The 12174-nt window shown below is 37.1% G+C and overlaps 1 protein-coding gene across 10 annotated transcripts in view; it reads left to right on the top strand.

Annotated features, from left to right (window-relative positions):
- The window catches only part of adgrb3 (adhesion G protein-coupled receptor B3), a 166976-nt gene that overhangs the window by 68286 nt on the left and 86516 nt on the right, over nucleotides 1–12174 (top strand). For 7 of the 10 annotated variants that reach the window (XM_036126590.1, XM_036126588.1, XM_036126585.1 and 4 more), the window contains exons 3-4: nucleotides 8424–8534; nucleotides 10945–11106. The exons of 2 other annotated variants lie outside the window; for them this stretch is intronic. In XM_036126590.1, the coding sequence (XP_035982483.1) occupies nucleotides 8424–8534; nucleotides 10945–11106 (273 nt within the window). The remainder of the gene's footprint in view (nucleotides 1–8423; nucleotides 8535–10944; nucleotides 11107–12174) is intronic. One more of the 10 variants, XM_036126589.1, reaches the window with a different exon arrangement.

The raw sequence follows: 12174 nt of genomic DNA, 5'->3' as shown, positions 1-12174 counted from the left end.
CATGTCATGCTGAATTTCGCTAACAAGTGCACTACTGGAGACCAGCTTGTGAAGCTGATTGGGATAAAAGAGTTAGTTATCTTTCCTTGTCACAGTGGCTGGCCCCATCTAAAGCACCCTAACTCAAAAAGCATATTAGTGAGTCAAAATTGTTTTTAAAAGTTGAGAGAAAGGAATTTTTGCTACAGATAGCTGAATCTACCCCCACCCTCAGATAATTATTACTGATCTGCTCATCAAGCAGGCAAAAATGTCTGCCATGTTAAGTCCATGACACAGCAGGCCAACAGGAAGACGGTTTCATTTACAGTTTTTGAGATCTTTTTAATTAGTTATTCATTTCTGCAGAAAGCAATAACAGGTTTGATGTTGAGATCTAACTAATGATATTAGTTGAGATCCAATTATTTTCATTTTCCCAAATCAGCATCTTCATAAAACGTTAAGCATGTGATACAAAGAAATATCCTTACATTTTTCAGAAAGAATTTGGTAATATTTTTCTCTATTTTCCATCACACCAGTAACATATGTTTGAGTAATATTTGGGGAAAAAGTATCTAATCTAATTTTAAGATTTTTATTCATATTGCTAAAAATCGCAGCGAGAACAATATAATTGTTACCGAGATAAATATGGGGTGGGTGGGAATGTCCATGCCCAGTCTGTTGAAAAATACAAAAATTAAAATTAAAAAAATCAATGACATCTATGTGTGTGCTTAAAAACGCATTAGCTTCAAAATCCTGTGAAAAACATCACATTTCATGAGTATGACATTATGAATGTTTGAGTATGTATTGTTCTGGATGAGAGTGCTAAATGAAAACATGATTCTTGATCTTACCATGTTGAGCAATACCTTGAACAAAACAACACATATGTGCCTGCTCAGAGTGAACAGTAGTATTTTACTTTGAGTAGGAATAATAATGATTATAAGTCTTAAATTAGACAATGATAACTAAGAAAAGTCCATATTATTAATGCCATTTAAGAAAAAATATACTCCACTGTATTTGCCTTAGTGTCTTTGTTGCAATTTCTTTAAATATTCAAATATTTTCCATATAACTTTGAGGAGAGGTGCTCCTTGAAGGCAAATTCAAACTTTAGAGTTAATCCATATCCCTTTGGTTAAAAGGACATTGGTCTTGGTGAAGGACTGTGCTCCCCAGTTGTAAAAGCTGCTCATTATATAAGGGAAATAGATTATGTAAATGGTTGCAGTTATATGCGTGTATTGGGGGTTTTAGTCCAAGATTCTGAAAGCGTTTAAAGACATTTAGTATGGAATCCTATCTCCTTAAACAATTTTGCTCTCTTCAAAAATTTATGAAATTGTATTTGGATTACATTTTCCCCAAAGAACTATACACTGACTGCATATTTGATTAAATTATAGGCACATTTTATGTAATATCTAAGAACATATGGTTTCTTTATATTTTATTACAGAATGTTCCTTGGTTATGCATAAACAACAAATAGAGATGAATTTTGCCATAATTTGCTATGACCTTAATTTTATGTTTATGAGCTTTCCATAGAAGGAAAGACCGTTGCTGCACAAACAAATCGTCTGGCTATTTTAAGCAAATGTATGCCAAAAATCCTCTGGAAATGAGCATCGAAGAGCAATCCCTCTCTTCCCCAATTTGCTTAATGACGCACATTTTCAGGGACACCATTGTGGCTCTGAGACTTCTTTCTTTGATATAATGATTCATGGCTGTGAGGTGAAGTGCAAGCAAAACAAAGTAAATAAATCATTTTTTTTCACTGAGCAAAAGGAAAGAAAGCTCTATGTGATGGATTTGTCTAAATGTTATTTTCTCTCCATTGTTGCTGAAGTGTTAAGGCTGATGGATATTGATAATAAGTATTCTGTTTGGTTTTGACTGAAAGACAGACACCTCATAAATCTTAAAGTTATTTTTTTTTTCACAAGTGCATCATTTATATGTTTTGAATATTGGCCAGGAACAGTGGAAATGTTCCTTAGTAGCGACATACTATATGCATCATCTGTGCTTTCTGCCTTGTAATGCTCAGAGGAATCATTGTCTTCTGTTGCTTTGACAAATGACAACAGCTCACCCCTCCGGTTATTAAAATTCTTGTTCATCTCTCATGTTTACCGTCACATGGCCACGGGCTCAAATACAATCGAAGCAGTTCAATTAAACCATACTTCACAGTACTTTTCTTCTTTTATGTTTTCACATCTTCTTTCTTTTCATTCTACTGCAGACTTTCTAAAAAAAAAACATCTTGGGTTTGTGGCATCAAAAGTACCTCCAGTCTCATCGAGTTAAAGCTGAGACACACCGTGGACCGCATTAACTAACTGCAATTTGTGTACCAACAAGTTGAGCTTTTTTAATATTCTCCTGTCCAAACTGCTGTAGATATAATTACTCAAATGTCAGAACCTTTTTTGTAGAGAGTGTGCTCTGTAATAACTGGTTGAGATCTAAATATCTTATGAACTCTGCAGTTAAGGACAAATTGCATGTTGCTTTTGTCTGGTTTTCCTTCATGCTCTGTGAGGAGATTGATTAAATCTTATGAGATTGATTGCACACATAATGTCACACCAATAACAGAATGAGTTGATCAATTATTTGCAGATGCAAATAGCTATGGAAAAAAGATACATTTTTTTATATTTTTTAAATCCTGAAACTTCATTGGTTAATGTTTCAAAGTGATAACACAGAATGAAGCAGCCACTGGCTGAAACACTGTTACATTTTAAGTAGAATATAAAGAATCTTTCCGTACATTGCCTTACAAGGCCAAGTAGCCTGTTGTACATTCCCATATTTGCTTTAAAGGGACCTTGTCACGTACTACGATTTTACATATTTCTACTTCAGTAGCTCACTCTGGTTGCATACAAAGGTTTTTCGGTTAGATTATCACGCCCTGTTGGCTTTTTATATTTCATTTATATGGTTTACACTTTGTTTTTGCCCTATTTGTTAGTAAACAAAGGGCTTTTGTTTATATTTACAACAACAAGATCTCATGACCGGATATATGATGCTGTGCATGTGTGCAATGTGTAAATAAGAGAAAGCAATGGACCACACAGACTTATATACAACATTATAGTGATGTTAAAATTGATAAATACAATCATAATTTCATTCTTACCTGTGAAATGTAATGCCAGTAGATTTGATTTGTACTGTGAATGGGTTGGTGCAAATCCACGCAGCTTATGAGACCTTTCCTTATCAGTACACTATGCCACTTATAATAAGGCAGCGTCGTCAACATGCGATTCAGCTCTCAATGAGTTGTCTACGTATATATGTCAATGGATAGACTTTACACTTCAATCTGTCATTCACACACATATTCACATCCTGACGGGGGTGAGCTATGTTAGTAACCACAGCTACCCTGGGGCAGACTGACAGAGGTGAGGCTGCCATATATCAATACCACCGGGCCCCCTGACCACCGCTACCAGGACACAACAACTGAGACGGTCGGATTTGGGGATGCGGCATCCTGCCAATTGCAGGACGAACTCCCTAACTCCTCCACTACTGTCGCGAAAAGAAATAAGTTATGCAACCCTAACCCTGTAGATTGAGTATGTCTGCAGCTACACTGAGCTGACACTTTACTGTGAGGCATTGCAGGATGGTTAACTGGCTCTTAGAGTCACTGTGTCAATTGTACTACTTGCAAAAGGCACAAAAATGTTTATATCTCCTTTTCCATTACAAGCTCCAGGATTTCAAGCCCCATTGTATGGTCCCCAAGGGTAAACCAAAGTCTGGGGCTTTTGGGGGTTTTGTGTTTCCATTTGCTAAGGACCATTTATGCAAAGCGGGTTAATCACGTGTTGTGAGGTTATGTGGAAAACTGCAGTACCACTCCAGTCCAATGAGTGGTGGCAATCATGGGACATCATGGGTCAAACAGATAGAGGCAGACTGAGAAGCTGAATCCGTGTCCTCCTGCCACTTACCCAGACTCCAGACAAAACAGGATGGACAACTTATGCAGATGCCGTTACACCTCCTTAGCCCCTTTTACAACGATCCTACCTTTTCTCCCTGCTGCAATCTGCTGGGCTTCATTCTATTCTACTCCTGTTGGTATAAATAAATAAAAAAATTAAGCACAGCCTCCCTCTGCGTGCGCAGGGACCACAGTGGTGCGACGCAGGGGACCAGACAGACTGATCTGTCTGATCCAAACTTTGCCTCATGGAGTTAAAATTTAGAGCTTTGTGAGTAGGGTTTTGCCTCATCCATGGCAAGAATAACCAGGGGGATTTTTCAGTACAATACCGTGGACTTTTGATGGGAGCAAAATTATCTTTATAAGGTCAATTTTAGGACCTCTAAACTTTTCTTTATACTTATTGCCTTTAGGCTCCATCCTCAGGAGAAATATAATTAATTCCCATTGCTATGCTGACAATTGTCAGATCTATCTGCCCCAGAAGCAGGGTGACGGCTTCTCGGTGAAGGCCCTGCTGGACTGGCTCGAAGACATTGAAGCTTTTAACAATAAGAAAACTGAGGTAATACTATTTGGTCCAAGTTGATCCTGTGACTCTAGTACTGACTTGGGACCCCTGAGGGCATATGTTAAACCAATTGTCACTGATTTGGGTTTTTAGTTAGAGAGTTAAATTAGATCGCCAGATCACAGCAGTTGTTATATCATGTTTTTATCACTTAAGGCAGCTGGCAAAATAGAAATTCTTTTTGTCAAGACAACTCCTTGAAACAGTGATCCATGCTTTCATATCATCCCGCCTGATTTATTGTAATGGACTCTATGTTGGAGTGAATCAGTCTTTGCTTTCTCGTCTACAGCTAGTTCAAAACGCTGCTGCTCGTCATTAACAGGTACTCCAGAGACAGAATACTCCTATTCTGACCTCATTCAACTGGCTCCCAGTACATTTTAAACAAGTTAATTTTAAAATTCTTATTATCGTTTTTTTAAGTGTTTGAATGACCTTGCCCTGCTGTACCTCTCTGAGCTTCTTCATCCCTACTTACCCACTCGGCCCCTTAGGTCAGCTGAACTGCAGCTCCTAGAGGTACTGAGGTCTAAGAGGAAGCTCAGAGGGGGCAGGGCCTTTTCCATTGTTGGTCCTCAATTGTGGAATAACCTACACCTGCACATAAGAAAGGCTCATTCACTGCCCACTTTTAAATCTCGGCTTAAAACCCATTATTATTCTTTGGCTTTTACCACTACGAAGACATGGTTTTCATTTTAAAGCATTATCTTTTTTATTTTAATTATTTGTGGATGTGTTTTAGCTTGTAACGATGTACATCACTTTTTAGCTGTTGGTTGTTTTTAAGCGCTTTATGAATAAACATCGTATGGTATGGTATTTGCTGACTTCTTAAGTTAAGTGGTTGCACTGGACTTATTTAGAGGTATTGTAGTGAAGGACGCTGAATACAGATGCACACTGAACTTTTCAGATTTTCATTTGTAAAATACTTTGAAAACCCTGTATCATTTTTCATCCTCCCACTTATGTGCTACAATATGTTATGTTGGTTTTTCACATAAAATCCAAACAAATGCACTGAAAAAACAGGTTGTATAATAGTGTGTATACTTTTATAGACACTGAAGATGTGTATAAAAGTGAAAAATAGCTTTTTAATTTGTCGACAAATCAACCCTCCTGCAATTTGCTTTCATGTTAGTGAAAAAGATGAGAAAGTTAGTAATACTTGTACTGTCTTTATTATGTTGGTGACTTCTGCAAGGGTTTATCTTAACCTAACCCTTGAGCTTTGGTGTTTTGTATATCTGTACAGATTTTTGCTTAAGCATCCGCATTCCTACAAGTATCCCTATTCACAGTGTTAGCATTTAATGAATCAAGAGTTGTCGGTTTGAGCCAAAGATGGGTTCCGAGCATTTTCACATTTAAACAAAGCAAATATAATTATAGTGGCATAACACATTTAGTTTAATTTGGATAAATCAAATAGAAAAACCTTGTGCTTTTATTTTATGATTTTCCTAAAAGATGAAATAACTGACCAAAGAAACAATTTTGCCAGAAAAAAATAAATAAAGGTTCATAGTCATGAGTACCACCAGGTACAACAGAAAATACAGAGTAAGAGATACAATGTCTGCTGTGGTTAACTCCGCTGACACATCTGGCTATTAGTTAAACTGCCTGCTGTTTTTCCAGCCATCAGCACGGCTGCACATTTCTCTTTTGGGGCACAAGGGTTCACACAGAAGCTTTCAGCTTAATTTCAGCAAAACAGATGTGGACACAATCAACTCAGACTCAAAGACCTTTTAACACGCCTTTGAAGCCGGGTACTTTATGAGCTCATAGTGCTGAAGATCGTTATCGGCATCAAAAAGGTTATGATGTTTGTTTCTACCTGCCGGCTTTTCCCTCCTTTCATTATACCCTTTTAATATCATCATTCTCTATGCAAATACAAAGACAGCTTTCTTGGTGCTACTCCGGGGATATGGAAGCTAATCCTTGGATCATTGCCTTTTGACTCGCTCAAGTTATGGATCTTTTTCTTTTAATCAAATAATTAATAGATCAATACAATTTGTCTTGTTGGGTAGCTGTATCTTCTGGTTGTGACCGAATGGTTTATAATAGCATTTTAATTTTGATGAGATCAGACGAGATGATTGATCGACCCCTTTTTGGAAACAGAACTCAGACGATGTTAGCTTTCCGAAAGCTGAAGAATTCAGAGATCTGAGGCTAACAGTCAAAAGATAGTTAACATTGTTAAGAGTTTTTTTATCCTATATAAACAGGTGATATCCTACCTGCAGTGGATAACTATCTAGGTATCATCATTTAGTATAAATCCACATTTGATTATCCAAGTAGCTGAAGCTAACGGCTAGTCTGGGAAAAGACCAATACCAAAATAATCTTCTATCATATTGACTGCAATTTTTTTTTTTTAAATATAGCAGTTTATGCAAACTCTCTAGTTTTATTAACTTTGAAACCATTATCAAATTTACAACTTATTTACAAATGCTTATTTACACATGAAGATGTTGTTTTAGGCAATGCATTGCTAAGGATCTTCCTGTGTGCAATGAAAACTTCCAATTCAAAGTAAAGTCATTGTCTGATGTTAAACTGTTTTAAAAGCAGATTATAGTAGTTTTGGTGTGCGCTATTTTTCTAATCTTAATACATATCTATCAGTTTCTCTGGCCAAAAACTCTTGGTTCAGTTCTTAGTTTGTGTTTCACACTGGAAGATAACCGGTCCTGCACTGCTTCAGCCTCCATTCACTGTGTAAATAATCATCATCTCCTTTGCAAATACCCGTCGAGTGCAAACATGACGATGGTTCAAAGGATAATAAATTGGCCCTAAGTCTGTTTTGGTCTTGGTACCTTCTTGGACCAAGAGAACTATCTACTGCAGGTAAGATATCCACTGCTCATATCCGTCTGACAGAGCCTCACTTCAAAAATCCTGCACCAGCCCTTTAAACAAGAGTCAAGACTTTAAACATCCATATCACTGGCTGATGCATTGTATTGTCTGATGTACTAACATAAGTTATGTGTGAATCTGTTGTTAATGCATCAAGTGTATTGCCAAACAGCAAACGACAGAATCATCTCATTAGGCCCACACTGCCAGAAGTAATGCTAGTCCTAAATCAAAACTTGAAGTAACAAATAATTTGCATAAGCTATTTAAGTATTGATCAGTGCGTCGGATTTACTTCAAACGGCTGATGCAAATTCCAAAAGCATTATTTCTAGCATCACTTTTCTCAGTGTCGGAGCACCGTTCTCATTGTGTCTTTGTTCCTTCGTGGGAAACAAAGAGGACATGCACTGTAATGTATACAGCTCAGAATACATTTGTATCTGGTTATACTTTGGGCTTTTCTCAACCAAAAAGAGATGACATGAAAACGTAAGTTTACTGAGGAAACCGTGGATCAATAGCATGCTATGTCCATGACCCCTTCCTATGTGGCTTTCTGATGGCTTACACATTTTTTTACTTTCATTTATCTTTGTTTTCTTTTCTGGGTGTGCAGGAGGGAGGGAAGGCGGGCTTGTAACTAGTTAGATAAGTTGTTAGAGTCTTCCAAATCCAAGTGAAATTACCTGCATGTTTGCTATGTGTCTTCGCTGTGCTTTCAAGTTCAATTAATACTTCCAACTCACCCTTAAAAATTTGTTGCATTGTTCTATGCCATAGAGAGAACAAAAAAAATATATACTCCAAAAAAAAAAGAAAGATAACAAAACTTGTGTGGTCTTTGTTTCTAGCCATGTATCGCAGTTTGCTTCAAACATCCTGAAAACCGAATGTAATAAGCTTTTGTTCTATAAGAAGATCTTGTTTAAGCATAGCTTTCATATGAACCTCTATTTTGTCCCATAGAATATGGAATGATCGGAGAGCATACAGTAAAAAGTCAGCGGCCACGATCAGTTCATGACACAAAGGCCCTGAAGGAGCAAGCTGAATCTGCTAAATTTATGGCACAAACTGGTAATGCAATAGTTATGTTTCTTTACTTTATTTTGTTAACTAAACTTAATTTCCTCATGCATGCTCTCTCTTGTACTGCAGTTTTCAAGTGGAAATGTTTTGCATTCTTATTTTTTCCTACCCATTCTCAAACGCCACATACAAAAGTGAGGACGATAAATTTCCCATCCCTTCATGAGTATTTACTTTGAATTTAGAGACTAATTGGGTTTTTGTGAGTGTTTGTTTTACTGTCATATAGTGAGGTGACATGTAGCTTTTTCACACAGCGTTTTTTTAAGAACATTAATTAAACGACAGTTAATCATTTCCTCCAAGACATGATAAATTAAATGTCATTTGATTTTTTTTAATGCCCCTTGAGCCAAAAATAAAACACTTTCCAAAAGTGATCTGACAGATGCTGCCCTTAGAGAATCACTGAAGCTTTGTGGCTTTATCAAGTGTAGCATCAAATTCATTGTTAAAGCCTGAGGGAATCTAAATTCATTTAATGCACTGTATGACATGTCACCCTATGCATTTCTAAATATAATTATAAAGAAAATAAGCCTAATGGAAATTAAAGCAAAGTGTTTATTTGTAAGAGTTAAGTTTATTCGTCTTTAAGTTAGATTACAATCTTTTTTTTGTTGTTTACATGGGTGGGTTTATATCTAACTTATTGAGATTTATTTATTTTTTTATTAGGGGAATGTTTTATTTTTTGTCATGTGTTGTTCCATTTATATTGCTGTCGTTGTTTGACAACTGTCTTTCCTTTCATTATCGTTTTGATTTCTAAAACACTATACATCCAACACATACCTGCCTGTACTAATATACACTCATTGACATCTCTCCTCTCCATCCGCCGCAGGTGTGTCTGTTCCCCTGTTGAGTCACATTGCTGAGCTTTTCTGTTTCTCATTCTCACCCAATTTACTCTCCCTATACTGCCTCATTGAACAAATTGATCCACCTTTCAGTTTATTTTATGATCTCCAAAAATTAACGGCAGGATTAAGATCACATTTGGCTGAATCTGTGTCCTGTGAAACAACTTTAAAGCGTACCGTGTTGTTGTTTTATTTGTAATTCTGATCCAGTCTGATGACTCACAATGACATAAATGTATTCAGAGCTGCAACTAAAAAAAATGTTCATCTCTGTGTTAAATTGTTTCTCTCTAACATGAAGCCTCAAAGAAAATTAAGGCTTCACCTGGGGGTTTGACATAATCAGACATCAATTATTCGGCGGCAACTCTCATGAAAGAATTTGTCTCCGCAATTCCCACCAAATGATTCCTTTTACATCTAGACGATCATGAATTTGGAATCAATCTCAGTGCCTCATCATATTCTCATGGCTTCATTTAGTATTCATGAGCTTTTTTGTTCCCTATTTGAACACAAAGACATATAGGCCCTATAATGGTTACTGTTACTTATATATCCATCAAAAAGTTGCATACTGTAACTCCCCCCCCCCGCCCCCAAGTCTGGATGCAGATTCAAAAGCTTGATCCGTTGAAACAAAATTTTTACTACGTCATGGTTTAGACAACTTGCTAAGTGTATTTTAGGACAACCACAGTGTAAATTTGATCTTCCAAAAAGCTCTCACTCAAACATGAAGATGGCTATGATCTGCTAAAAAAAATAACATAAAAAAATACATTTATTAAAACACTGCTAAAGCTCTAATTTACCTCAATCACAGAGTAATAAGGGGAATATCGTTTAGGAAAAAAAATTGGAGCCAACCAAACTGGCTCCAATGTTGTCAACCAGATGGTTCACCGCAGTGCAAGGGAATCCTCCTCTTAAACCCCTTTTCCTGTACTAACACTCATCAATTTCCATTTTCCTTTTTTTTTTTTTTGCAGATGTCTTTCTTGCATGTCACAACACTCTTGTAAACCTTTTGTTCCTAGTGACCTTTATTCCCGCTTCTTTTTTGTTTAACCGAAATGCATGCAGTTCTTTTTTTAAAAAAAGAGAAAAGTTAGATGTAACCCTGTTGTTTACTGTAATGCCTTCGCTGTGATCTTTGCATAAATACACTTTTTTTCCAGTTTCCTGTAGACGTCCGACTAATTTACACAGCTCTGTGACACTGCAAACATAATTAATGCAGCTACTCTCTGTAATCGCAGTTGCAAAAACACTTATGTGCTGCATGTTAATTAAATATGAAGCCAGACAAATTAGGCTTGGGTATTCATCAAAGATCACATAAAGGTGGCACAGACTGTATAATAGCGGTTCTGTAAATCTTTAGAGTCCCCTTTCTAACCCCAACGTGACTCATGTTGGCCCCCTCCAACCTTACTCAACCCAGCCCGACTTGCCCCACACCCGTTCCGTAATCCGTGGCGCAGGACCGTATTGCTGCATTTAACTAGTGTCACCCTTCTCCCACACAGGTGAATCAGGTGCAGAGGAGTGGTCCCAGTGGAGCTCATGCTCTGTAACATGTGGTCAAGGGTCGCAGGTGCGAACAAGAACATGTGTCTCACCATACGGAACACACTGCAGCGGCCCTTTAAGAGAATCAAGGGTTTGCAATAACACTGCCCCTTGTCCAGGTAGTGTTAGCCGCAGATTCTTGACTATTAATGTTTTGCTTCTTTGTTGTTGACATGAGAGGAATTTTGCTGTTCTGTTCTAACAAAACTTGCAATGTGTCTATTTAAGTATGTGCTGTTGTTATTTAGAGCTATTACATTGAATCTAATCTTTCCCTTTTTTTGCGAATACTTTGTGATTGTTGTTTGGTTTTTTTTTTGTTTTTTTCATTGCCACTTTTTGTGTTTTCCCATTCCATATAACTGTAAAGCAATACATCAGCACCAAAAAAATAAAAAATAAAAAATTAAAATGGCTTCATGACACGTGGATCCTCATGGAGCTTGGGGAGCCGTAGATACTGATATCATCAGCGTAATTTTCTTGAAGGTCAACTGTGAATTTGAAAATAGCTTGGGAGTGTTTTTCTATACAAGCTGGAAGGCATTTCATCATAAACTCATGATGGCATGGCAAATGAGTCACTGGTAGACAGGTATCAAAATCAGAAGCTTTTCTGACTGGTGATTGCAGCAGGCTAATGCTTGTTAGTATGCAACTGAAAGGAACGATAGCCCCCACTCCCCTCACCGTCGTTATCCATTTTTGGAATTATTTGCACAGATAAATACATAGATTTGGTAATTAAATTCTGCACTCGTGTTTGGTTTGATGATGCTGATAAGTGTGGTGCTTCTGAGACCACATTGCAAACACCAAAGTAATTGAAATGATTAAAAAAACAAAACACTCCAAGCTGCATCCACTGAAAGCATCTGAGATTTTTGATGAACCATACTTCTCTTTCCAGATGGGGCGTGTGTGTAAGTAAGAACCCAGTAGCTTTCAAGCAGGGAACGACCTTTTGTTGAATGTGAACTGTGAGAAGTTCAACCTCACTCAGTCCAAAACTGTAATAATTATTGTAAGTTTGTCTCTTTATAGCTACATAATTTAGGTTTAGCACAAAACAAAGAGAAAAATGGTTTTCCGACATGAGAAATATTGACCAAAAACTTAGTGTGCAGCAGTTTTCTTCAATTTTGTTTACTCAGATGTATCAAAGAGTTTCTGTTAAGCCATTTTAC

Source organism: Fundulus heteroclitus, chromosome 22 (assembly GCF_011125445.2).
Source record: "Fundulus heteroclitus isolate FHET01 chromosome 22, MU-UCD_Fhet_4.1, whole genome shotgun sequence".
NCBI classification, from domain to species: domain Eukaryota; kingdom Metazoa; phylum Chordata; class Actinopteri; order Cyprinodontiformes; family Fundulidae; genus Fundulus; species Fundulus heteroclitus.
The sequence above is the reverse complement of the archived record's forward strand: the minus strand, read 5'-3'. Positions and strand labels throughout refer to the sequence as shown.